Here is a 25,228-nt window from a genome sequence, read left to right as displayed (position 1 = left end):
GCTCAGACTAGTTTATAAAGATGCCTGTGGCTTTACAGTCATCTCCATGAGAGAGCCAGGATTTCTTTTTTTTTTTTTAAATTATTTATTTATTTATTTGAGAACGACAGACACAGAGAGAAAGACAGATAGAGAGAGAGAGAGAGTGGGCGCGCCAGGGCTTCCAGCCTCTGCAAACAAACTCCAGATGCGTGCGCCCCCTTGTGCATCTGGCTAACGTGGGACCTGGGGAACCGAGCCTCGAACCGGGGTTCTTAGGCTTCACAGGCAAGCGCTTAACCGCTAAGCCATCTCTCCAGCCCTTTTTTTTTTTTTAAAGAAGTTATTTTATTTTATTGAGAGTGAGAGAGAGAGACTTGGTGCACCAGGCCCTCAGCCACTGAAGTCGAACTCCAGATGCTTGTGCCACGTAGTGGGCACATGTGACCTTATGCTTGCTTCACTTCTGTGCATCTGGCTAATGTGGGCTCTGGAGAGTAGAACATGGGTCCTTAGACGTTACAGGCAAGCGCCTCAACAGCTAAGCCATCTCTCCAGCCTTAAAGCCAGGATTTCTTAGTGACATTTTGAGATTTAAGATGGTTTGTCGTCATGGAGATGATGCAGTGTATCATACAGTGTTTAGCAGTATGTCCGTAGGTGGTATGTCTAGTAGGTGGTAGTTGTACCTTCCACACCCCCTTTGGGACAAACCAAAATGTCTCCACTGCTTGCCAAATGTCCCTTGGAAGAAGTCACTCTAGGTTGAGAATCACAGCTTTAAAAATTTTTAGTTTTATTTATTTGTATGAGGGAGGGAGGGAGGGAGGGAGGGAGGGAGGGGGAGAGAGAGAGAGAGAGAGAGGGAGAGGGAGAGGGAGAGGGAGAGGGAGAGAGAAAGAAAGAAAGAAAGAAAGAAAGAAAGAAAGAAAGAAAGAAAGAACGAATGTGCCAGGTCCTCCAGCCATTGCAGACTAACTCCAGATGTGTGTACCCCCTTGAGCATCTGACTTACATGGGTCCTGGGGAGTTGACCCTGGGTCCTTTGGCTTTGCAAGCAAGAGACTTAACTGCTAAGCCATCTCTCCAGCCCCAAGAGAATGACAGCTTTTCAGAAACTTTTTTTTGTCTGTGTGTGTGTGTGGTAGAGTCTCAATCTAGCTCAGGCTGGCCTAGAAGTCACTATGTAGTCTCAGGCTGGCCTTGAACTAACAGTGATCCTTGTACTTCTGCCTTACAAGTACTGGGATTAAAGGCACTTGTTTCCAAAGCCCACCACCCAGGTTCGATTGCTTCTCCAGTTCCCATGTAAAGCCAGATATACTAAGTGGTGTATACATCTGTAGTGGTCTCATTTTTCATAGGTTACTCAGGTGACTAAGCTTTTGCTCATTGCAGAAACCAACCAAATTTCTGAGATAATCAATCTGCAGGTTGTTTTTTTTTTAAAGTTACTTTGGAACTGTGTGCAAACATCTTTAAACTTTTTCAAGTTCTTGAAATGAGCAAATTATTATTCAGTTTTGTAAAAAATCTTTTTCATTCAAATAGCTTTTTAAATAGCAAGTTGGTCAGCTAAAACATTTGCTAAAATCTAGATAATTTTTTCCTTGCAAAGTATTATTTTCAAGTCTTTATAAATGCTTTAATTTGCCATTAAATGGTTAAGCAACAAGTAGTAAATATGGCAAATGATGAATATGAGTCTGAAGATATGACTGTGTAATTTCTTAGTCTACTTTTTCTAAAGATATAAGTAGACTGAAAGTTTTTCTTATACTTTGGGATTTTTTGTATTATAATGAAGGGGGGCCACATTTGATGAAACTTTTCATAGGAGAGAATGACATGGGAGTGACTTGGCGTGAGGACACATAGGAGACCAGGCAAGGGCTGTAGGGTTCTCCCCTTAATAGTCTGTGAATTTTAGTAAACAGCTTAGTATTTGTAAGCCTTGCATTTTCTTGTTTGTGAAATGAAGGTGGTAATACTACCTGTTTCAAGATGTTTGGAGGAGGAAGTGGAGTTTTTAGTATAGTGCCTGGCTCATAATAAGTCTTCACGAAATGTTAGCTTTAATATTTAGCCATATTAAATTCTCACATTGGTGATACAGTTTATGCAATTTTAGTGTATTGGTTTGCATCTGAAGGTATGCATATACATATGTATATGCATGTACATAGAACATTTTAAAATGTTATCCTTCAGAATTCATCACATATTTATTAACTGCCGTGTCTGTGAGCTCTTCTTTTTAGTCTAATTGTAAGCCATTGATATAGTGGCAATGCCCATGAATGTTTTTAAAAAGTATTTTTATTTATTTATTTACAGGGAGGGAGGGGAAAAGAGAGAGAATGAGAAAGAGAAGGGGCTCAACCAGGCCTCTTGCCACTGCATATGAACTCCAGATGCATGCACCACTTTTGAGTATCTGGCTTCATATAGGTACTGGGGAATTGTACCTGGACTGGAAGGCTTTGCAAGCAAGTGCCTTTAACTGTTGAACCATCTCCCCAGCTCCAAGTCCATCATAGTTTTTTGTCACCATGGTTCCAAACCATGAGTCCAGTATATAACAAATACCCAGATTGGATTGACTTACTCTTTTAACAAAATCCCTCATTTTGACTAACAGTTTAGGCCAAAACTGAATCATCTCATTGGAGCAAAGAATTCCACTAATGTAAAATACAGTAATTTCAACATAATTTACACGAAGTTACCATATAGACAATTGTTTCCTTAGAATATCTAGTGGGGTATGGAATTCAAAGCAGAAAGAAATAGCATGGTAATGATGAACATTTCTTTTTTTGTCTTCTGTAAAAAATGAAGAAACCTATTCTGAGTAATTAGGACCTTAGCAATTTGTGTGTTTGTGTGTGTGTGTATTTTCATTGTGGGGGTATCTTCACTTCATCATACCTCAGGAACCTAGCTTCATCCAGCAGAGAATGGTGTATGATGCTATTGCTTGCAGAAAAATGGTTCTCTACAAGTGACTCATCTTGTAATTTATTTTATTTGTAGTTCGTGTTCTCAGAGTTTATTTGGGAGCAGCCTTTTAAGCTTTAGCTTTTTTGTTTCCTTTAATGTCTGAAGAGATAATAGTCTCACATTGCCAGAGCAGTGTGCGTGTCCGTGTAAGGAAAAGAATGCGCTTCCTAAACAATGGAACTCATAATCACCATTTGTTAATCTTGAATGGGTAAGGCTTCAAGGAGATGGTGGAAAGGTATATTGGTAGTTCTGGTTTTAAGCTTGATCCTGAATGATGTGACGGTCCTCAGAGGGAAGGAAGTGACAGAGAATGAAAGAAGAGTGGTAATTGAGCTCTTTGGAATCAGAACTGCTGACAATCCCAAAGATAGAGCGCAGACAGCCAGGCTTCCTGTCTGGGGCATAGGCCGGGATTCCTTCTCTAGAAAGGCTTTGAGCAGGCTGTGAATTTTGTTGTGAGATGTCTTTTTGGAGTCCACTCCTCTCCTCAGACTATTACAGTTTTGCCTTCCTTTTAATACTGGTTCTGATTTGTAGAATGCACTTAAATGTAGCACTGCCTTGGTTTAAGGCACAACAATGTTGGAGAATGAAGATAAGGCAAAGCTTTCCTTTATTGAAAATGAATTCTGCAAATGCACACTCAGGTTGCCAGTTAAATTATGAGCTTTCCAATGCTTTTTGTATAGAAAGACATATTTCAAGATTGTAAGTTACTAAACTCATTACTGTTTTAGAATTTTTTATTATTTATTTTTGAGAAAGAGGTAGAGAGAGGGAGAGAATGGGCATGCCAGGGCCTTCAGCCTCTGTGAACAAACTCCAGATGCGTGTGCCCCCTTGTGGCACATGTGCACATTGTGTGCTTCTGTCACTGTATGATTGTGTGGGACTTGTGATTTGAACATGAGGTCCTAGGCTTTGCAGGCAAGTGCCTTAACCACTAGGCCATCTCTCCAGCCCAATGGCAGAACTTGCTTCAGAACCACGGAATTTGTTGCAGCTTTTTTTGTTGTTGTTGGTGTTGTTGCAGCTTATTTTCGAGGTGCACAGTGAAGGGCAGCAAAGTAGGCTTTTCTTTGAACTCACTTGAGGTTTCCTTTGATCCATGTGATGCCTGCTAGGCACCCTCGGGTTCCTTGAGTGCAATTTAAAACTTGGGAAACCGCTCCTGTAGTTGCTTGAGCTCCGTGGGAGATGAATGAGAAGCACGTAACCGTCAGCCAGGTGTGCGCTCACCACTCTTCCTGTCCCCTTTCCTTGAGTCACCTTGTTCCGCTCTTAAGAATTCATTTTCATGTTGAAGGAAAAGTAACCTTTGGAAAGGCTTGTGTTTATGGGAACAGAATTGGAGAGGAGGAAAAAGGAATTTTGGAAGGAAGGAGTCCTGAAGAAGATGAGTAGGAAGAACACGTTAGGTCTGAGACAGATTTCTCTAGATAGCAGAGTCCACACTGGACTCCGGTTTTTGTGCTCACCCTGTTATTTTGTAGGTTAGCCCTAAGATTATAGCTGTAGGCTTGCTAGGTTTTTTCTTTTTCTTTTTTTAATTTTTTTTTTTTTTTTTTTTTTACTGTTGCTCATTTAAATAATGACTGAGTTTTTGACTCGTCTGGACAGTTCTGCCTGTAAAACTTTTCCAGACTTTCTAGGTGTTTGGAATTTGTTTTTATTTATTTATTTATTTTTGTTTTTTTGAGGTAGGGTCTCACTGTAGCCCAGGCTGACTAGGAGTTCACTATGGAGTCTCAGGGTAGTCTTGAACTCATGACAATCCCCCTATCTCTACTTCCTGAGTGCTGAGATTAAAGGTGTGTGCCACCACGCCTGGCTTGGAATTTCCTTTAAATCGTCCCAATTCCGCACAGTGGGAGCATGGACCTCTGGAGGCAGGAGACAGGGAGGTGGTGCACATATACTTCAGAGGCAGAAATGGTATGGAAACATGACCCTCTCCGAACAGCTCGCTCTTCTGGGTGACGTCATGGGTCTGGGTGGCGGTTGCTGCAGATTTTATATGATGTCTTTGTGCTCCATTGTGGAACTGTAGCAGTGGTAGTTTGGTTGCTCCCAACTACTCAGTCTGGAAATGCTGGGATACTAGGTTCGAGCCTGTGGCTCATTACAGTTCTCTTCCTGCGAGTTTTGAAATGGTACAATCAGGGGGACAAGGAGGGGCAGTTTTAGTCATTTATAGAAGTACTATACAGTTCCTTGAGTGGAAGTTTAGAAAGCTGGTGAAAGTTTGAGAAAGGGAAAGAAAACTCTTTCACATTTTGTCCTAAATTTAGTTTGAAATTCTAGTGATATGTTTGTAAGTGCTTGTATGGGTGTGCCTATTAAAAATAATAAAATACAGATTTAGAAACTTTCTCTTGGTTTCTCTACTGATTTGGTTGCAGTATTTGTGAAGTTACTTTTGATGTCTTTTCTATTGTGACAAAGGATATTTTGTTCTAGAAAGATTGTATAGGTTAATAATATATAATATATATTAAACATATATATTCAGGAGGTTTATATGTTGTGTCCATTTTTATTTTTTTAAATGGCTAGGATACTTAGTGGATTTAAGTGATTTAATTTCCAAGGTTCCTATTTACGGACTGTTTTTGGCAGACATGTTTTAATTCAAAGACTTGCATTTTGGGGGCTTGGGAGGTGCCTCAGTGCATAAAGAACTTGTTGCCCACTTCTGAGTACTGTGTGTGGATTTCCAGACACCGCAAAAACCTCAGAAGCTATAGTGAGCTTCTGCAATCCCAGTGTGCCTTTGGCAAGCAGGGAGGAGGAGACTGAAGAATTTTTCCTAAAGCTCAGGAATGCAGTGGTGAACACAGAACCAACCCTGTCTCGAACAAGATGGACGGCAGGGACTGACCCCAAAGACTTAATATGAAGAGAGTTTTTAATCATGATTAATTATGTGCTTTCTGTATTGTGTTGTAAGGAATTAATTCTTGTGTACCTTCTGTGATGTTGAAATGATGTGATCAAATTGACTCGCATAATGCTGTATGCCTTTTCAGGTCCCATGATGCACCAGCAGCCTCCTTCTCAGCAATACAACATGCCCCCTGGGGGCGGGCAGCACTACCAGGGACAGCAGCCCCCCATGGGGATGATGGGCCAGGTTACCCAGGGCAATCATATGATGGGTCAGAGACAGATCCCTCCCTACAGACCGCCTCAGCAGGGTAAGAGTCCACTCCTAGCATTGTCTGTGTAAGTAAATGCAAACAGTTGAAAGACCTCTAATTGTAATGAACTTTCTCATCTAAGTATATCTAGAGCTGTTTGTTGGTTTTGCCAACTACTCCAAAAGATAATGGGTTTAAAGGAACAGAGGGCCACAAGGTAGACAGGAACTCCCTGTCATACAGCTGTCTTTCTTCTGCTTTCTTCTGGGAAAATGTTACAATATAAATTTTTTTAACAGAAAATGCCTTTTTTCTCTTTTAGGAATTACTAAATATACAAGCAGGAATAAATATAATTTTATTTCAGTGTACATTAATACTAACATAAAAAGAAATCAAAGATTCTTTTTACCAAGTTAAACATCTTTTTAAGAAATGAGTGTTTGTTTTTCTGAGTTGGTTTTGTTTAATAGTACGTGTATGGTCTTAATGTTGACTTCATAAATGTGACATGTGGAACTGCTTGCTGTGTGTGTGTGTGCGCGTGCCTGTGACTAAGTAAAGGCTTCAGAGATGCCATTCATTAAAGGCGTGTCTGCAGATGAGACTCTCTCATAGCGTTAGATTACAAAGAAAGCTTTGTGCCGGGCGTGGTGGCGCACGCCTTTAATCCCAGCACTCGGGAGGCAGAGGTAGGAGGATCGCTGTGAGTTCGAGGCCACCCTGAGACTACCTAGTGAATTCCAGGTCAGCCTGGGCTAGAGCGAGACCCTACCTCGATAAACAAATGAAAACAAAAAAGAAAGAAAGCTTTGCTAACGAAGAGAACAAATCATTCATGTCTTGACTGGTTGTGGTTTTTCAGGCCCACCACAGCAGTACTCAGGCCAGGAAGACTATTATGGGGACCAATACAGTCATGGTGGACAAGGTCCTCCAGAAGGCATGAACCAGCAATATTACCCTGATGGTAATCTCTCCTAATGCTAACCTTCCCGTTTTCTATCCCTGCCCTGTAGTAACGTAGAAAGCTATTTAGAACATGCAGTGAAGATGAAGGAACTCCCAGCTTGTCTCCTCTACCCTGAGAACCACCAGTAACGTGCGGTAGCAGTAGTAACCCACAGGTTTATAGTCTCACTGAAATAATTTGGTTGCCGCTCCGTCAGGGGTCGCCTCTGTCACTGGACTCCTTTCTGCTGGAGGAGAGGGTCTTTTTGTTGGGATTTTTGTTCATTTGAACCGAGGCAAATACTACAGATTTCTTTTATTTTGATGACAGCTTTATAGGCATACACTACAAAAATAATTCAGAGTTCACTCACTGGCTTACTTTCGTGTGTTGTGTCTAAAGAACATAATTTTGTAGAACAACAGAATATAGTTCTTGAATGTTTTTCTAAGTCTTCATTACTGCCAAAGAACTATGATTTATGTATATTAGTGTTTGCATCTGAGAACTTAACGTTCACACTATGGCTATATATAGCTATGTTTACTAGAATAACCAGGACATTTAGAAAGTAGATATTTAGTTATTTGGTTTTAGTGTATCCCCCGCCCCTTTTTTTAATGGGAAAGTGAATTGTGAAAATCTGATTGTATTAGAAAGGTACTACTGTTAAGCATGATAACCCAAGTGTGCACATTAATTTTGACTGGGCAGTCCGTTCAGGTCTTGTTTTGAGAATTCTATTATGTAAAATGTTGAAGCAAAATTATCCAAGCATATACAACTGGTAATTTTAACAGATGGCTATATTATCTAGTAATTACTCTTATTTATGAAAAATATGCCTAAAGATCTATTTATAAAGTAAGCTCCTTTGATATTTTTAATGTAAATTACTTGGCAGAGAAATGAAGAAACTTAAGACTGAAGTATGTGTTGCAATTGACTAGAAGTTAATGTCAACTAATAAGAGTATAGAATTTGATGTGTTTGAAAATCATTTCACATGATGTTTGTTTTTAGTGTATAAAACAAAGATGCATCTGTACTTGTTTGATTTTTACCAGAGGCTCTGACTAAATAGCATAGCAGGCACTTTTTAAATTTTACATATAGCGAATTTTAGTGATAATGACAATATATCTTCTTAATTCTGGTTAGACAGTGTATAGTTTTTGAATTTCAAGTTTTCTTGCCTTGAATTATTCAGAATTTTTCTTACCTTTTCCTGTTCATGTGTAGACATGGCATTGACATATTTTTAATTTAAAAACTTCAGTAAGTTTATAGTAGACATAGGTATCTTAAAGAGGAGGCATCTACTTGGTAAATTTTACATATTAAAGAATCAGAAAATACTTGATAGCTTTAATCAGTTTTTAAATGATATCTTAAAGTATTTGAGTTGAAGTTGGCATTTTTTTGGTCCTGATTATTTTGTGACGTGAAATTTGTACTGTTAAAAGCATAAAATTTTTATTCAAAATAGATGATATTTTCAGAAATACTAAACTTCATATACATATAGTTCCTTCTTAGTGGATTCTTGTGTTTAAACAGTACTGTTTTTTACATAAATTGTGTAAATATAAATATATCCTTCTTTTGTTTGTTTTGTTTTTGAAGCAGGGTCTCACTCTAGCCCTGGCTGACTTGGAACTCAGTCTGTAGCCCAGGCTGGCCTCAAACTCACAGCAATCCTTTTCCTACCTCAGCCTCCTGAGTACTGGGATTAAAGGTGTGACCACCACACCCAGCTTGATATATCTCAACATATGCACAGAGTGTTCTGTTTATATCAGTAATTTTTATTTTCTTAAACAGCATTGGCTATTTTCTCATGTTCAGCTCCTTATGACCATGAATACGGATGTATAGTTGGGAAGCTGTTTTGGTGCAGGGCCTGAAGTGAGTGTTTCAGTCCTTGTCAGCTGTATGATCTCTGTCTGAGCTATGAAGTCTTCCTGAAGCAAGAAGATAGCTGTATATAATACTTAAGTGAATGAGTGTAATTGTACTACAATAAAACTTTTATTGTAAAAATGGCCCACTGGCTCTATGAAGACTACAGGCCATGTGTTCCCAACCTTTAATGTGGTTTGGGAACATTCAAGTCCTAGAATACTGGGTTTTAGTCTTCCTTATTCATTATTAACAAAAATTAGTTCATATTTTTGCAACCTAAAAGGTTATGCCATGTATTTTTTCCCCTAAAACTCAGTTTAGAAGGATGAGAATAGTCTAGTTACTTTAACTAGTGAAAATTAATGTGTTGTGATATGTAGAACTCAAAAATAATAATTTTTATGGAGTTGTGTATATATGATACTCCAGAGATACTTCTAAGGACTCTCAAATGACAGCATTAAGAGGTTATTATTTTAATAAGAGATATATTATTATAAGAGATTTATTATTGTTATTATGAGATAAGCTATTACTGCATCTGAAAGTACTGTAGTAGATGCAATAAAATATTAGTGTATGAACGTGGAAGGCTTCAGTTTTTGAAGGGAAAAAAAGAACTGGAGTACTTCAATATTTGCATTGTTTTTTAAGCACAGGTGTGTACTTGGAGACCAGTTGAACAGGTGTTTGACAAAGTAGGATAATTGCTTCCTTTGTTTATCTAATTCAATTCAGGTTATTTACATGTGAAAGGCCTAAATGCTCTTTTTTTTAAAAAAAAAATTGAAGGTAAAGTTTTTTTCCCCTCTTTCGTAAGGATTATCAGAGCTGAAAGGATTGTAATGTTTCTGAAACCTACTGCCTTTTTTGCCTTTGAAAAAAATCTGCACGTTATCTCAATATGAAAACAAATCACTTGGTAAAAATACTTGCTAATGCAATAAAATTACTTTTTATGTATTTCCATTTCTTTTTCTTTATTTTTTTTCAGTTTTATCTGAAAGTTTAATTTTAGGGTTTTCACTCAGTGGCCATTAACGTTTCTTCCTGTCTCTTGTCGAATTGATGTAGGTCATAATGATTACGGTTATCAGCAACCGTCGTATCCTGAACAAGGCTACGATAGGCCTTATGAGGATTCCTCACAACATTACTACGAAGGAGGTATCTATATACCTTCACACATACACACGTCCCCTGCCACGGGAATGGACACTCTTGCATAAGACAACTTCTACCCAGGCAGCGCTCCTGTAGAATGCTAGTTGCTGGCTGTCTTGAAAGTTACAGGGAGCCCAAAACAATCAAAGTAATTTCCTTACAAATACTTTCAAATGTATAATCATGACTTGTCATTTCTAACAACCACAAAAAGATTAAAACAGTTAAAAATTATTTCTTTCCTCAATGGAAATTTTCTATTTGAACATCCATCAATCCACTTTTCCCCTCCTGTGTGTTTACATATGTATAATTTTACATAGAAGAATAGTGCCTTTAGGAAGCAGCTTGCTGATCTTGTGTAGCTAGTGTGTGCTCTTGCAGCTGTCTTTAATTTTGTCTTTTTTATTTTATTTAGCATAGTCATGATCTTATGACTGTGATGTTCCAGTAAATGTATTGCTCGTTGGCAGAGACGCTGAAAATGCTGCAGTTCAACCTTGCACAATTGGCTTTAACTGCAGTTTGTTTGGCCGAAATCCTTCTGTTTGGTTTGAGTTTTTCTTTGTTTTGTTAACTTTTAAAAATCAATATGGCATTTCATTTTGTTTTTGTGTTGTTGGCTATGCATCTTAGATGGAAGAAAAGTCATTAAATGAACTTCTCAGTGTTCCCCCATCTTCTCCATTCATCCTGCAGGAAATTCACAGTACGGCCAACAGCAAGATGCCTACCAAGGACCACCCCCACAGCAGGGATACCCACCCCAGCAGCAGCAGTACCCAGGGCAGCAGGGTTACCCAGGACAGCAACAGGGCTACGGTAATAGCTTCTTGTAGTTTGTGTTTGGAATATGGAAGAAGTGGATGCTCAACATTTATTTTGCAAGAATTAGTTTTGATGGTTTGGGATATTGTTCAGGTGGTAAAAAAGCATGAAGACCCGAATTACATCCTCGGAATCTACATAAAAAATAAAAAGTCAGGTGTGGTGCCATAACCTTGTAATCCCAGTTCTGAAGAGACAGACAGATTCCTGTCTTGGGTTCCTGGGTTTGCTGGCAAGCTTCAGGCCAGTGAGAAACCCAGTCTTAAAGCAAACGACACCTGAGGTTGTCCGCTGGCCTCCGCATGCACACACTTCCCCATACCCAGGAACGTTCACATACCCATATACATAATTTTTTTTTTTTTTTTTTTTTCTTTTTCGAGGTAGGGTCTCACTGTGGTCCAGGCTGACCTGGAATTAACTGTAGTCTCAGGGTGGCCTTGAACTCACGGCGATCTTCCTACCTCTACCTCCCGAGTGCTGGGATTAAAGGCGTGCGCCACCATGCCCGGCCATAAAAATATTTTTGACAATCATAGGTTTAGGTCAGTGCACTATTACTTAAAAAGAATCACAAACTAGAAAGTGACCGAAGGAAAGGTGTGTAGTATTTAAAAGCCATAAAGATGAATTCTCAAACCTACTTAGTATTTATGACCAAGAAGCTGATTTTCATATCTGGAGTCCGATTGCAATGGCTGGAAGCCCTGCCATGCTCATTCTCTCTCCGCCTCTTCCTCTGTCTGTCTCTCTCAAATAAATAAATAAAAATAAACAAAAGGACATTTTAAAAAATAAATCTTAAATATGTATATAATATCTTAAGCTTGCTTGTCAGTTACTGTCGCCCTGTCTGTCTGTCTTCGGAAGGAAATCTCAGAGCACAGGCCAGGGTCAAAGCGCCTGCGCCCCCTCAACATGTACATGAAAGCTCATTCCCATTTTGGGAATCGTGTGTTTCCACAAGTATGAGTGGTTCCCTGATTCTAAATAGAATTTTAGAAATATTCCATGAATTTCCTTTATTCCCAAAAGAACTTTCTTGCTTTCCCATCCTCTGTGACTATTTGCCATTTATACTTAAAATAAATAAATAAATAAATAAATAAATAAATAAATAAATAAAATAAATAGACTATTCTGACCTAAATTCAGTGACTTGAGAAAAAGTTCTCATTGAAAAAAAGGGCAGAAGAACACTTCACTTTTTGGTACATGTCGTGAAATGCTGACTTGTTAAATCAGGAATCCTGGGCTGGGGAGATGGCTCAAGCTAAAAGCACCTGGTGCACAAGCCTGATGATCAGACTTGAGAGCCACAGAACCCATGGCAAACCACGTACAAGTAGTCTGGCCTTCTCGGCAGCGAACAAGGAAGACCTTGTCTCAAACAGAGTGGCGGGTGAGGACTGTCACCCCAGGGTTGTCCTCTGACCTGCACTCCTCTCACGCGGGGTGGGGGCACATCAAGAATAAGAAACTCTGATGTGCTTCTTCACGGCGTTCAGCTGTCACAGCAATGAGCGTGGTGGAGCTGACTGAAGATCAGAACTCTTACTTTCTTTTGACTATCATTCTGCAGTCATCGTTTCTGGGGCCGGTTTTGGAGGACTGCAGTAGAAGACGTGTAAGTGTCAGAGCGTCAGCATAGGCTTCATAAAACAGCTTTCCTGATGGGCAGTGGTAGAGGTTGTAAAACACCCATGCTTGTTTAGCAAACCAAACCAGCCCCTAGCCAGTTCTGGACCCTAAAATCATTTTTGTGGGTAAAATATCCAAGTAGATTGTCGGAGTGAAACTTTTTTAAAAATTTACTTAATTTTTTAAAAAAAATATTTATTTGAGAGAGAGAGGGTGGGGGAGAGAAAGACAGAGAGAGAGAATGGTCAAGCCAGGGCCGCCAGCCACTGTAAATGAACTCCAGACACATGTGCCACCTTGTGCATCTGGCTTATGTTGGTCCTGGGGAATCAAACCCAGGTCCTTGGGCTTTGCAGGCAAGTGCCTTAACTGTTAAGCTATCTCTTCAGTCCTTTAACTGTTTTATTTATTTACATTAGGGTGAGAGAGAAAGAGTGAGATAGAGAGAAAGAGAATGGGCACACCCGGGAGTCTAGCCACTGCAGATGAACTCCAGACACATGAACCATCTTGTGTATCTGGCTTACATGGGTACTGGGAAATTGAACCTGGGTCCTTAACCTTAATCGCTAAGCCATCTCTCTAGCCCTCGAGTATAACTTTTTAATTAATTAATTTATTTATTTTGGTTTTTCGAGGTAGGGTCTCACTCTAGCCTAGGCTGACCTAGAATTCACTATGGAGTCTCAGGGTGGCCTCGAATTCACAGCGATCCTCCTACCTCTGCCTCCCGAGTGCTGGGATTAAAGGCATGTGCCACCACGCCCGGGTTTAAATTTTTTATTTTTTTTTATGAGAGAAAGAGAAAGAGAATGGATGCACCAGGGCCTCTAGCCACTGCAAACGAACTCCAGACTCATTTACCACCTTGTGCATCTGGATTACATGGATGCTGGGGAAATCAAATCTAGGTCCTTAGGCTTTGTAGGCAAGCATCTTAATTACTAAGCTATCTCCCCAGCCTGAGTGTAACTTTTGAATCAGCTTTTTCACATGCAACTTGTGGGTATGCAAGTCACTGGTTTCTATTTTAAAATACTGTTAAGTTTGTTGATGCTGAGTATGACAAAGTGATTCTTTTTTATTAAAATATTTTTATTTATTTATTTGAGAAAGAGAGGGAGAGACACTGGGCATGTCAGGACCTCCAGCTGCTGCAAACTAACTCCAGATATACGCACTACCTTGTGTATCTGGGTTACCTGAGTCCTGAGGAGTTGAGTCTGGCTCCTTTGGATTTTCAGACAAGCATCTTAATATTTTGTTTATTTTTATGTATTTAAGAGTGATAGACGGGGGGAGGGGGGAATATGAGCGTACCAGGGCTTCTAGCCACTGCAAATGAACTCCAAACGCAAGTGCCCCCTTGTGCATCTGGCTAATGTGGGTCCTGGGGAATTGAGTGTTGAACTGGGGTTCTTAGGCTTCACAGGCAAGCACTTAGCCACTAAGCCATCTCTCCAGCCCCAGAGTGATTCTTCTAATATTCCAAATACAAATCTAGCTGTATACTTACAACAGTCCCTGATTTTCCCAACATTATTTAGCAGTTATTTCACTTGGATCACTGTTTTCCTTTTGCCTCTTGTTGCTTTGCTTTCCAGTAGAGGTCCAGATTGATTTTTTTTTTCATTATTATTTTGGTTATTTTTTAAAAATTTATTTATTTGAGAGAGACAGACAGAAATAGGCAGACAGATAGATACAGAGAGAGAGAGAGAGAGAGAGAGAGAGGAGGGGGGGGAATGAGAATGAGAATGAATGGGTGCACTAGGGTCTCCAGCCACTGCAAACAAACTCCAGATACATGTGCCCCCTTGTGCATCTGGCTAACGTGGGTCCTGGGGAATTGAGCCTTGAACTGGGGTCCTTAGGCTTCACAGGCAAGCGCTTAACCACTAAGCCATTTCTCCAGCCCCCAGATTGATTTTTTTGTCATCATGGAGTTAACCTGGTTTACAAGTTCTGAGAGGGGTGTGTGTGTGCATGTGAGCATGCTTGCATGCATTTGTGTTTACTAGAAGACAACCTCTGGTGTCGTTCCTCAGGAATGCAGTTCATCTTTTTGGAGACAGGGTCTCTCATTGTCCTAGAGCTCCCTAACTAGCTAGCTAGCAAGCTTTAGGGATCTGTCTCCACCTCATCAGTAATGGGATCATAGGTAGGTGCTACCATGCCTGGCATTTTCACGTGGGTACTGGGTTTGGGCTCAGATCCCCAAGCTTGAGAGGCAAACACTTTACTGAGTGTAGTGTCTCTCCAACCCAGACTCGCTGAGCCTTTCTTACCCACTTTGATGTGTATATTTAGCACAGTGGTTACCTTGAAGTAATATTACAATCTTTTCCTAATTGTTATAACAATTAAAATTTTATTTCAAGGGGCTGGAGAGATGGCTTAGTGGTTAAGGCACTTGCCTGCAAAGACTAATGACCCAGGTTCAATTCCCTAGTACCCATATAAAGCTAGATGCTCAAAGTGGCACATGCATTGAGAGTTCACTTGCAGTGCCTGGAGGTCTTGGCATGTCCATCCTCTCTGTCTGTCTCTCTTCTATCTCTCTCTGCTTGCAAATAAATAATAAATAAAATATTTTAAAATTTATTTCAAAAGCACTTGAGAAAGTCAAAGGTACCTAACTGACCTTTTTGCTTTAGGTATAAGAATGTAGTAACATCTAGCTTTCCACCTTTTCTCAAGTTGTATAGAACAATTCCGTTTTGACCTGGACTTCTGTGTTGTTCACTACTTTACAGGTCCTTCACAGGGTGGACCAGGTCCTCAGTATCCTAACTATCCTCAGGGACAAGGTCAGCAGTATGGGGGCTATCGACCAACCCAGCCTGGACCACCACAGCCCCCACAGCAGAGGCCTTATGGATATGACCAGGTAAGTCATGGGCCAGCTATGGCATGGCCACATTGTTTCTTTGGGTTATTTTTTGTTTTGCTTTGGATCTCTTTCCCCCCTCTCACTCCCCCAAGGTAGGGTCTCTCTGTAACCAGGCTGACCTGGAATTCACTGTGTAGTCTCAGGCTATCCATGAACTCACAGCAACCCTCCTACCTCTGTCTCCCAAGTGCTGGGATTAAAGGCGTGCGCTACATTGTTTTTTTTTTTTTTTTTTTTTTTTTTTAATTTGAGAGCAACAGACACAGAGAGAAAGACATATAGAGGGAGAGAGAGAGAGAATGGGCGCACCAGGGCTTCCAGCCTCTGCAAACCAACTCCAGACGCATGCGCCCCCTTGTGCATCTGGCTAATGTGGGACCTGGGGAACCGAGCCTCGAACCGGGGTCCTTAGGCTTCACAGGCAAGCGCTTAACCGCTAAGCCATCTCTCCAGCCTTGTTGTTGTTTTTTTGAGTCAGGGTGTCACTATATAGCCCAAGCTGTCTTTGAACTCATGATCTACCTGCTTGTGTCTCCTGAGTGCAGGCCCTCTAAGCATATGTTCTTATGCTTGTCACCCTTCTCTGTTTGTGGTACGTGTGTTAACTGCAAAGTATAAAATGTTTTAGCTTTTAAATCTTGTAGAATGCCAGCACAGTTTAATCATAGTCACTCTCACATGTATAATATATTTTTTTATTTTCATTTCTTTTTCTTTCTTTATTTTACTTTTTTTTTTTTTTTTTTGAGGCAAGGTCTCACTGTAGCCCGGGCTGGTTGGAACTCACTCTGCAACCCAAACTGGCTTCAAACTTAGGGCGGTCCTCCTCCATCAGTCTCCCAAGTGCTGGGGAATATAGGTATGAGCCACCATGTCTGGCTCTAAAATACATCTTGAAAAAAAGATATATGTTTATTCTACTCAGGCATAGTGTCCATTGGTGTTTCTCTAATGTCCCTTCTTTGCCTTGACTTAATAAAATGTAGAGAATACTGTCACGTGCTTTAATTAGCTCTCCCACTTCACTTCACTTAACTGCTATGCTTCCTTCGTCACTTTGCATTCAGGCTTCTCTGCTCTGTTGTATCCTTTGGCACACGTATCTATTACCTCAGGTAACGTTTCTCTCTATCATACTTTCTTTCGAATGGAAGTGTGTCTCATCTTGAGATAAGGTTCCCTTGAATCTTGTCGTATTCATTTAAGTTTCTTCTGTTTTGATTAAACTCCTCAGACTTAGAGGTTATGCCTGAGCCTCTGATTATGAACGCCCTCGCACCTCTCTCACTTATTAAACAAATGATGTATTAGCGCAATGCCTTTGTATTGGTTTCAGGGTGGTATAATGGGTTTCCTGTGAACCTGTGAAGTATTTTGATCTATTCACCCATTAATAACCTAAAATAGAGTGTTTAAAAAAAACACCTTTTTTGCCAGGGGGTGTTTGAGGTAGGTTCTCACATTCGCGCAGGCTGACCTGGAGCTCACCCTGTAGTCCCAGGCTAACCTTAACCTCCTGGCCATCCTCTTACTTCTGCCTCTTCAGTGTGGGATTAAAGGTGTTTGCCACCATGCCTAGCTGCAAAGCATTGTACTGACAACATCCTTAGCGACGCACGCAGTGTCCCTTGATCGTAATCCCCAGCCACCACTCTCCTTTCTCCCCCGCAGGTGAGAGTAGCACTAATACATGGGCATGAGCTGTGGAGGACCATTTGCTGGGCATAATATATCAGTTTAGCCAAACTGCAATATTGTCTTGCCCACTAAGGCTTATGATCTTCCCAGCCAAAGGCTCTTGATTAGGTCTTCAGAAGTAGGCATGGTTGCCTGCAATGGAACAGGCCTCAAAGCCACTGTTACGCTAGTGGGCACTTCTTGCCTGGCTGGCCGGTTGTGTAGCCCGCAGGGTTCACTGCTGGTTAAGATGGTTAATGAACTTTGTCCCCCAGCAAGCTGTGTAGCACTTAAGGTAGTTTTGAACATGGAACTGTCTTTAGTTTATAAATTAGTGCTCCCAGGCAAAAATGCAGATGCTATAATTTGAGGAGCAGCCCGGATGTAGCATTAACTAGAATTAGGCAAAGCGGCTCTTTCCTTCGCCCTCTGTCCAGCATATAACTCCCTCGTACTTACACTTGCTTTTTAAAGTAAAGACAGAGGTAAGAAGACTTAATCAGAAAGGAAGAGATCAAATCAAGCTTACTTAGGGTTTTTAAAACAGAACAAAGTTAGAAGTTACATTGTTTTAAAAGTAAGGTTAGTGCTGGCTCGTGAGTGTTTAAGGGTAGGAACTCTGGCCACATAAGCTTATTATATTCATTCTGATACACAAGTTACCCATGTAAACGTAAGATCTGGGACGGGGAAAATGGCTCAGTGGATAGAGCACTTGCTACCCAAGCAGGGATATGTCACCAGGACCCCAAGCATTCACATAAGGTCGGACTTGGTAATGGGAGCCTCTGTACCCCAGCATACCTGCAGTGAGGGACAGAGGCAGGAGAACGCCTGGATGCATGTGGGCATACGTAGCAGGGAACAAGAGAGCTTGTCTCGAACCAGCTGGAAGGTGAGAACAGCGCCTGAGGTTGTCCTCTGACCTCTGCACATCTCATACGGCCCCTGCGCACCTGAGCTTATGAGTGAGCACACACACACACACACACACACGCATGCAGGGTACATTTAGTCAAGTGCTCCTGCTTAGCAAATATTTATTATTCTTTCACATGTTCTGAAAACTAAATTTAGTTCAGATAAGTAAAACAGACAGGATCCATGTGACTTTAAGGATAACTCTCTTGATCTTTCTTGACTGCACTTCTGCATTTGGCATGTAGTCCTTTTTCATTATTTTTAAAAATAATTTTTAGTATTTATGAGAGAGTGTGTATGTGTGTGTGTACTCGCATATCCAGGATCTGTTGTCACTTCAAATGAACTCCAGACACACGCACCCCTTTGTGTAGCTATCTTTATGTGCATACGGGGGAGTTGAACCTAGCCTGCAGGCTTGACAAGCAAGTGCACCGAACCCTCTCCCCAGCCCGTCCTTCTTCATCCTGGAGGTCTTGTGCAGGTAGCACCATCCATTGTGAGGTCACGAATAGCCAGGCCATTTTGTGTCTGGAAGAAAGCACTGTAAGCACTCCTCTCCTTCCTTTGGCTCTTCCATTCTCATCACCTCTTCCACAATGGTCCCTGAGCCTTGGAGGACTTGATAGAGATGTCTCGCTTCTTTCTGAATACTCCTCTGTCACTTCTCAGCACTTTGGCCAGTTTTTAGTCACCTCAGTGATCATTAATGGTGTTTTATACAATATTTATTTGTAAGGGGAGAAAAAGAGAAAATGGGTGTGCTAGGGCCCTGTGCCACTGCAAACTGCAGATGCACGCACCCCCTTATTTATCTGGCTTTACGTGAGCACTGGGGAATTGAACCTGGGTTGTCAGGCTTTGCAGAGACGTGCCTTTAACCACTGGGCCATCTCTCCAGCCCCATTCATTTTTTAAAAATCACTGTTTGAAGTAGGGATTATAATAATCTTGCTACGTTAGAGGAGAAAAATGAAACACTTGGGATGTTAGATAACATCTTGCCTATGGTCAAGAAAGCGCTTAAGTGATTTAGTACTAGAAGTTGGCTCTTGACCCGCTCTACTACCTGGAATTAGCTAGCGTTCTCAAGCGCTATCCCTTTGAGGCATGGTCGTGATTTGCTTTGGTCCTAGGAGGGACTGAGGTGAGTGTGTTCAGGTCAGCTGAGCTGTCAGTGCCTCAGCTTCTCCATCTGTAAAATGGAGCTGGTGTTCTCTGCACAGTTTACAGATGGGGACCGAGGAGTTAATTTGGCTGGCTAGAGTAAGGCTCAGTTACTGAGTGAGATAAGTTAAGAATTAATTATCATCACTATTAGCTGTCATGCTACTCTGTAGCTCCGACTCTGTCACAAATAACTATTAGCGTTGACTCATTATTAGCTCATAGTCCCGAGCCATGGTGCGTCTCCACCCCTGCCTCTGCTCATCAGACTCTTCCTTCTCTTAACGTTGCTCCTTCCCCTGCCTCCTGCAGCTTACCACTGTCTTAAGGTTCCCATAGCTCCTAAAATACTTTGTTAGTTATGTTAGTCTATACTATTTTTTTCCTTCTTAAACCTTGTAGACTGTATTGTCTCTTCTCTAAATGATTTCATTCTTCCTTGTTTCTCAACTTTCTTATGTATAATAATGAACATTTCTTCTGTAGTGTTTATAATTACCTGGGTATGGCTATGTGACATACATTACTGAGGAAGTCTTATGCACCAAGCATTCTTCAATACTGAGGGCATCAGGATGGGTGAGAGCTGGGCTATGCGTTAAGATGGGTCAGAGCTGGTCTGTGTACTTCAGTACATTGTAATCCAGCTTGTGTTGCTACATCAAGACTGTTCTTAGCCACCCTCTGCCGTCACATCATACACGCGTACAGCTCACTTTCGTCCTGAGCCTCTCACTTGGCACACGCACGGGGGAGTACTTCCTACCAGCAACAAGACTCAGGGATTTCTCTCTCTTTGGTCAGGGTTTCAGCATATTGCTGGGCTCTGACTTTGTAGTTTAAGCAGTCCTGTCTTTTCACCCTGTCTGCCATGACATCCTGCTGATTCTGAAAACCCTTTGTCATATGCCTTCTCTTAGTTAATTGTCATGAAAGACGATGAGGACTCGGGGGTTGGCTCAGTTGGTAGTGTAGGCTATGTAGGCATTAGGACCTGTGTGCAAATCCACAACACCCACATAAAAGCTGGGCATGGTGGTGCCCACCTGTAATCCCAGTGCTGGGGTGGTGGACACAGGAGGATCCCTGAGACTGACTCACTAGCTCTTGCCTGGTCTATTCAGTGAGTCCTAGGTTTAGTGAGAGATCCTGCCTCACAAATAAAATTGGGGGGCACAGGCATGGTGGTGCACACCTTTAATCCCAGCACTCTGGAAGCAGAAACAAGAGGATTGCTGTGAATTCAAGGCCAGCCTGAGACAACACAGTGAATTCCAGGTCAGCCTGGGCCAGATTGAGACCCTGCCTCAAAATAAAAAAAGCAAACTAAATTACATTGGGGGGAGAGGTGGAAGAGTATTTGAGGAAGGCACCTAATGTTGACCTCTGGCCTCCCCATGAATGTGCACATGGTCAGCCATACAAATGTGCACCTACACACATGAATATGCGCGTACAACCTACATGCTTAATGAATAGTAAACATATAACAATCAAGCGAGGTGGGGCTTGATAACATTCCTGACAGAATAGAAATTGTGATCTAAAGAGTACGTTGCTCTCCCGAGTCATAGGTAACACGACTGTGTCTCACAGAACATCGGTAGACTTAAAGATCAGCGGTCCCCGTCAGGTTAGGATGGACAGTGTGTGGTAGTGTACTCAGCCTTTGGCTTCAGGTCTGTGCATGGGTACAACAAGCTCCAAATACTAAAGGTAAAACGTTTTTAATTTTAAACAAACACAGATGGTTATTATGTTGTTTTTTGTATTGTGTTTGTTTAAAATAAAGTTCACCTCTGCCTCCTGAGTACTGGGATTAAAAGCGTGTACCACCACACCTGGCTTTACTACTCAATTTAGCTCATATTTAACCCATGTTTATTTATTTATTTTTTAATTTACTTTTTGGTTTGCACATGTGTTTGTCATGTGTGTGTACATGTTTGCATGTATGGGTACATCAGTCATGTATGTATGTACACGTTCACATGTGTGGGTACATCAGGGTCTTTTGCAACTCCAAATGGAATTCCAGATGCTTGGGCCATTTTTTGGACCTAGTTTTACATGTGTGGCTTGGGATGTGAACTCAGACCAGCGGGCTTTGCAAGCAAACACCTGTAACCACTGTGCCATCTCTCCAGCCCCTTATCCGATATTCAAATCATTACGGTGTAATGTCTACTATTCCAGGTTCATTTGCTAATGCTTTATTTATTTTGGACTATGAAATCTATTTGCAATTGAATATAGTGTCAAAAATTACAGTAAGACTAATGTGCCTAATATAAAATTTTGTATTTGTTGGATGTAAATTTACTTTCTTAATATGACAGTGTTACAAATTGTGCTTACAATTTTCTGTGCTGAACTAATTTAGGTCAACCTGTTACCTAATTATATTTTCAAATTTGCCTTTCAGGGACAGTATGGAAATTACCAGCAGTGAATAAGTACTTAACATTCCAATAGCCAGTATCTGTTAGCAGCCATGTCGTCACCTCAGCACTGTGGACACCTCCCTGTGAAGAGAGCCTTCCATTCCTTCTAGTTTTGAGAAAAGCCTTGTGGATAAGTGGCTGTTGTGTCAGTAAGCAGCCGTGGGGTTTAGTTTTCAAGGGCTTTGGTAGCGCAGCACACGCCTGATTTCACATCTCCACTCTAGATGGCAACATTGGACAGAGAATGCATCGACATAACCAAGTGGCAGTGATTTCCAAACTGAGCTTCAAATGGACTGTTACAGACTGAAAGGTGTGAGCAGCTCGTGTGTTTATGAAGGTTGAGGGAATTTAATACTTTTCCACAGATTCTTTTGTAAGGGGAAGAGGGAAATGTACACTTTTTACAGCAGCAATATTTTGTATATTATGTTTATTTCATGTGGCAAATATGCAAGGCGGTACACTATGCACTGGACAGAATCAGAACTCCTCTGCCGACTGGAGTGGAGTGGAGTGGAGTGTGGTACATGCTTGATTGTTTTGGTCTCAAAATGGTGTTCTACAAAGATAAAGCAAGGGAGCCGATGCACACACCGCGTATCCACTGTAGTGTTCCTAGAGAGGACGCTCGCGTCCCTTTTATCTACCAGGTAATCAAGGGCACTGTGAAACAGTTTTACAGCTAGAAGACATTTTTAACAAAAGCCTTCCAGTTTTGTGGATTAAAACCTTTTTATAAAGATGATTTATAATGCTGTTTTAAAATGTAAGGCAATAATAATTATGTTGGATCAGTTTCATGTAAATGAAGTGGTAATCCTCCTAAAATAGCAATAACTGAAAGTGAACGTGTGTTAATTTTACCTTGTTTGAGTAATCAGGGAACTTAATAGGTAACTTGAACACATTTTATAGATGATGCCTAAGAAGAGCTAATGTCAGTCCAGTAATTTTATTTTTTAACATTAGAAGGGAAATTGATTTATATGACAAAATAGTTCAAGAGACTTTATAAACCTTAATTTTAACTTCCTCACCTGGAAATGATGCCGTTTTTAAAGGGATGCTTTTATGTTTTTCCCCATTTTCATTTTGGTTTACAGAAGACCCAGAGATGTTTAGGAAATTGTTTATTGATGATGTTTTTCTGATCAATACTGAAAGCATAGAGGTTGCATATTTGGACTTCTGGTTCATATGTGTACTTAATCGTTTTTGAGACTGGCCTGTGCCTGATTATTTTAGCTAAATTCAGAGATATTTCATTGGGCAGGAAAACTTATATTAAGAACATTTCTAGCCACAGTTATTTAAGCATAATGTGAAAGCATCCAGCCCAAAGGTAAGTAGCTATTTCCATCACAGTTGCCTGTGCCCAGGGAATAAGATGCATCCTTCATAATTGAATTGGTTTTTCCCACTTCCAGCTGGAAACAAAACAGAAAGGCTGCTATAAATTTGAATAAGCATGGCAGACTGATCTTAACATACCATAGTCAAAGGAGGAATTTCAGTATGTTTGGAGAGAGAGGCCGAGGATGTGCATGTTAAGGTCAGAATAGGTTTTCTTCAACCACTTGGTCATTAGAAAATGAACACCAAGTTTAAACTGGTACAGTGTGACAGCCTTACTATGATTGAAATGCGTACAGGTTCTGTGCCAATTTTCCACCACTGTGTACCTTGTTGCTATTTAAAACTGTATCAACTCTAACAGAAGAATAAATTATTTGTGATTTTAATTTTCTCATTTGTTTCTTTAAATTAGATCTCTTTGACTCTCTTGTTTTGTCTGGAGACTGTGCTGTGGGTTTTTATATAACTTGGTCCAGTGTAAGCAGACTGTATTTGTATTCTCGGACTTTATCAAAATTCTCTTGCCATGCCCAAGTTAATTAGAATTAACTGTTCAGTAATCAGCATGTTGTGTAGGCTGTTTGTTACAGAATTCTCTCTCTGAAAATGAAGTCCAGGAGGCTATAATCAAGATGACTGAATTAGATAAATGAGTTGAGGAGACAAAATTGTACTGAACCCAACCTGGTGTAGATACGTTATCTCATTTGAAAGAAGCTCAACTGACATTAAGAAATAATTTGTCTTGCCAGCCCATCTTCTGTTGTCTTATTCTCCTTTTAATGGAAACTAAAATTGCAATTTTAATAAGCAGAATTTCCTCCAGGACTTTCTTCCTGGAGACTAGTGCATTTGCAAGGTTTAATTGTTTTATAACAGTCCTATTTCGTAAAAGTTTTTAATTGGTGGTGACAAAAATTACCTTACTCCTTTGGAGCCTACTAGGAAGAATAACTTTTCTAGTAGTTTTCTACTGAATTTGACATTTTCTTACAGACTGTGTTACAAAAATTTCATTTTATCCAGACGTGTTAGATAAAACATCCTGTAAAATTCTAGATGCAAAATATTACTAAGGAAGGAGCAGAATGATTATTGACAAAACTTCAGCATATTTAAGTGTGCTAGTGTCGTCGTTTGGAGCTATGTTAGCATTGTTCTATACCTTTATTCTGTTGGCACATTGTTTGGACTTTTAATTTTTAGTGTAATTTTCATACCAAAGTGGAAAGAATGGCACAATGACCTCTCTTCCTCCCCAAGTTCTAGTAACCCAGTTCATTCACTGAGCAGTTCATAGCCAACCTTGCGTCTCCACAGTGTCCCACAAATAGAAACAAAGTCTGTGATTTATTCCCTAAATATTTTATTAAAAACTTTAAGGACTCTTTCTGTTCCTGAAAGTCTGTATTTTCAACATTAGCAATGAATTAGAACCCCTCTCAGGATCCATACATAATAGACTTCTGCGTTTTCTTTCATTTAAAAAAATCAGTTCATGTTAAGGATACCAAATTTTCATAAAAAACCTGAACACTACCCAATTGTAAAGATAATTATTAAAAAATTAGTATATTTTTTCCAACTTGATTTTAGGCACATAGCCTATATCAGTATATATCAATTATTGTTTTTTAAATAGAAATGGAATAATACTATATGTCATTTTGTAACCTTTTTATTTTTGGTTTTTAAATTTAAAAGTACCTTGAATGTTCCTTATTCTTTTATTGCCTTTAATTTTTATTTTTGCAAGACCAATTTTTGTAAACTGTTGTTAGTTCTTTTATGCTTTTGGAATATTTATACACACTTTTTTTTTTTTAATATGCTAGATGACACAATGTGGCCATTTTAGAAATGTCACCCTAAAAGATAGATCCTCACCAACGCTAGTCTATCTAGTCTATTAGTCCTGTCTGGTTTTGTGATTCTGATCAATTGTTTAGAAAAATATCTCTGAACTTAATTTGAATTACATTTGATTTGTAAGTTGAGCATCACTTCAAATGGTTATTGACACTTTCTTGTTCTGAACTACCTTTTAATGTCCTTTGCTCATTTCTCTGTTACATGGCAGAGAAGAAATATATGTGTGTGTATACATAATGTATACACATGTGCCTGTGTGTGTATACACACATTTAACATA

General features: G+C 40.2%; 1 protein-coding gene across 3 annotated transcripts in view; it reads left to right on the top strand.

Moving 5' to 3' along the window:
• The window catches only part of Ss18 (SS18 subunit of BAF chromatin remodeling complex), a 65,687-nt gene extending 42,225 nt beyond the window's left edge, over window positions 1-23,462 (top strand). For 2 of the 3 annotated variants that reach the window (XM_045134846.1, XM_045134845.1), the window contains 5 exons: window positions 6,015-6,182; window positions 6,991-7,095; window positions 10,846-10,968; window positions 15,372-15,505; window positions 21,699-23,462. In XM_045134846.1, the coding sequence (XP_044990781.1) occupies window positions 6,015-6,182; window positions 6,991-7,095; window positions 10,846-10,968; window positions 15,372-15,505; window positions 21,699-21,725 (557 nt within the window). In that variant the 3' untranslated portion in view covers window positions 21,726-23,462. Of the gene's footprint in view, window positions 1-6,014; window positions 6,183-6,990; window positions 7,096-10,056; window positions 10,150-10,845; window positions 10,969-15,371; window positions 15,506-21,698 lie in introns of all 3 variants that reach the window. The other variant, XM_045134847.1, reaches the window with a different exon arrangement.
• The last annotated feature ends 1,766 nt before the right edge of the window (window positions 23,463-25,228 follow it).

This window comes from Jaculus jaculus, chromosome 15 (genome assembly GCF_020740685.1).
Source record: "Jaculus jaculus isolate mJacJac1 chromosome 15, mJacJac1.mat.Y.cur, whole genome shotgun sequence".
Classification (NCBI taxonomy): Eukaryota; Metazoa; Chordata; class Mammalia; order Rodentia; family Dipodidae; genus Jaculus; species Jaculus jaculus.
This window is presented reverse-complemented; position numbering and strand designations above follow the sequence as displayed.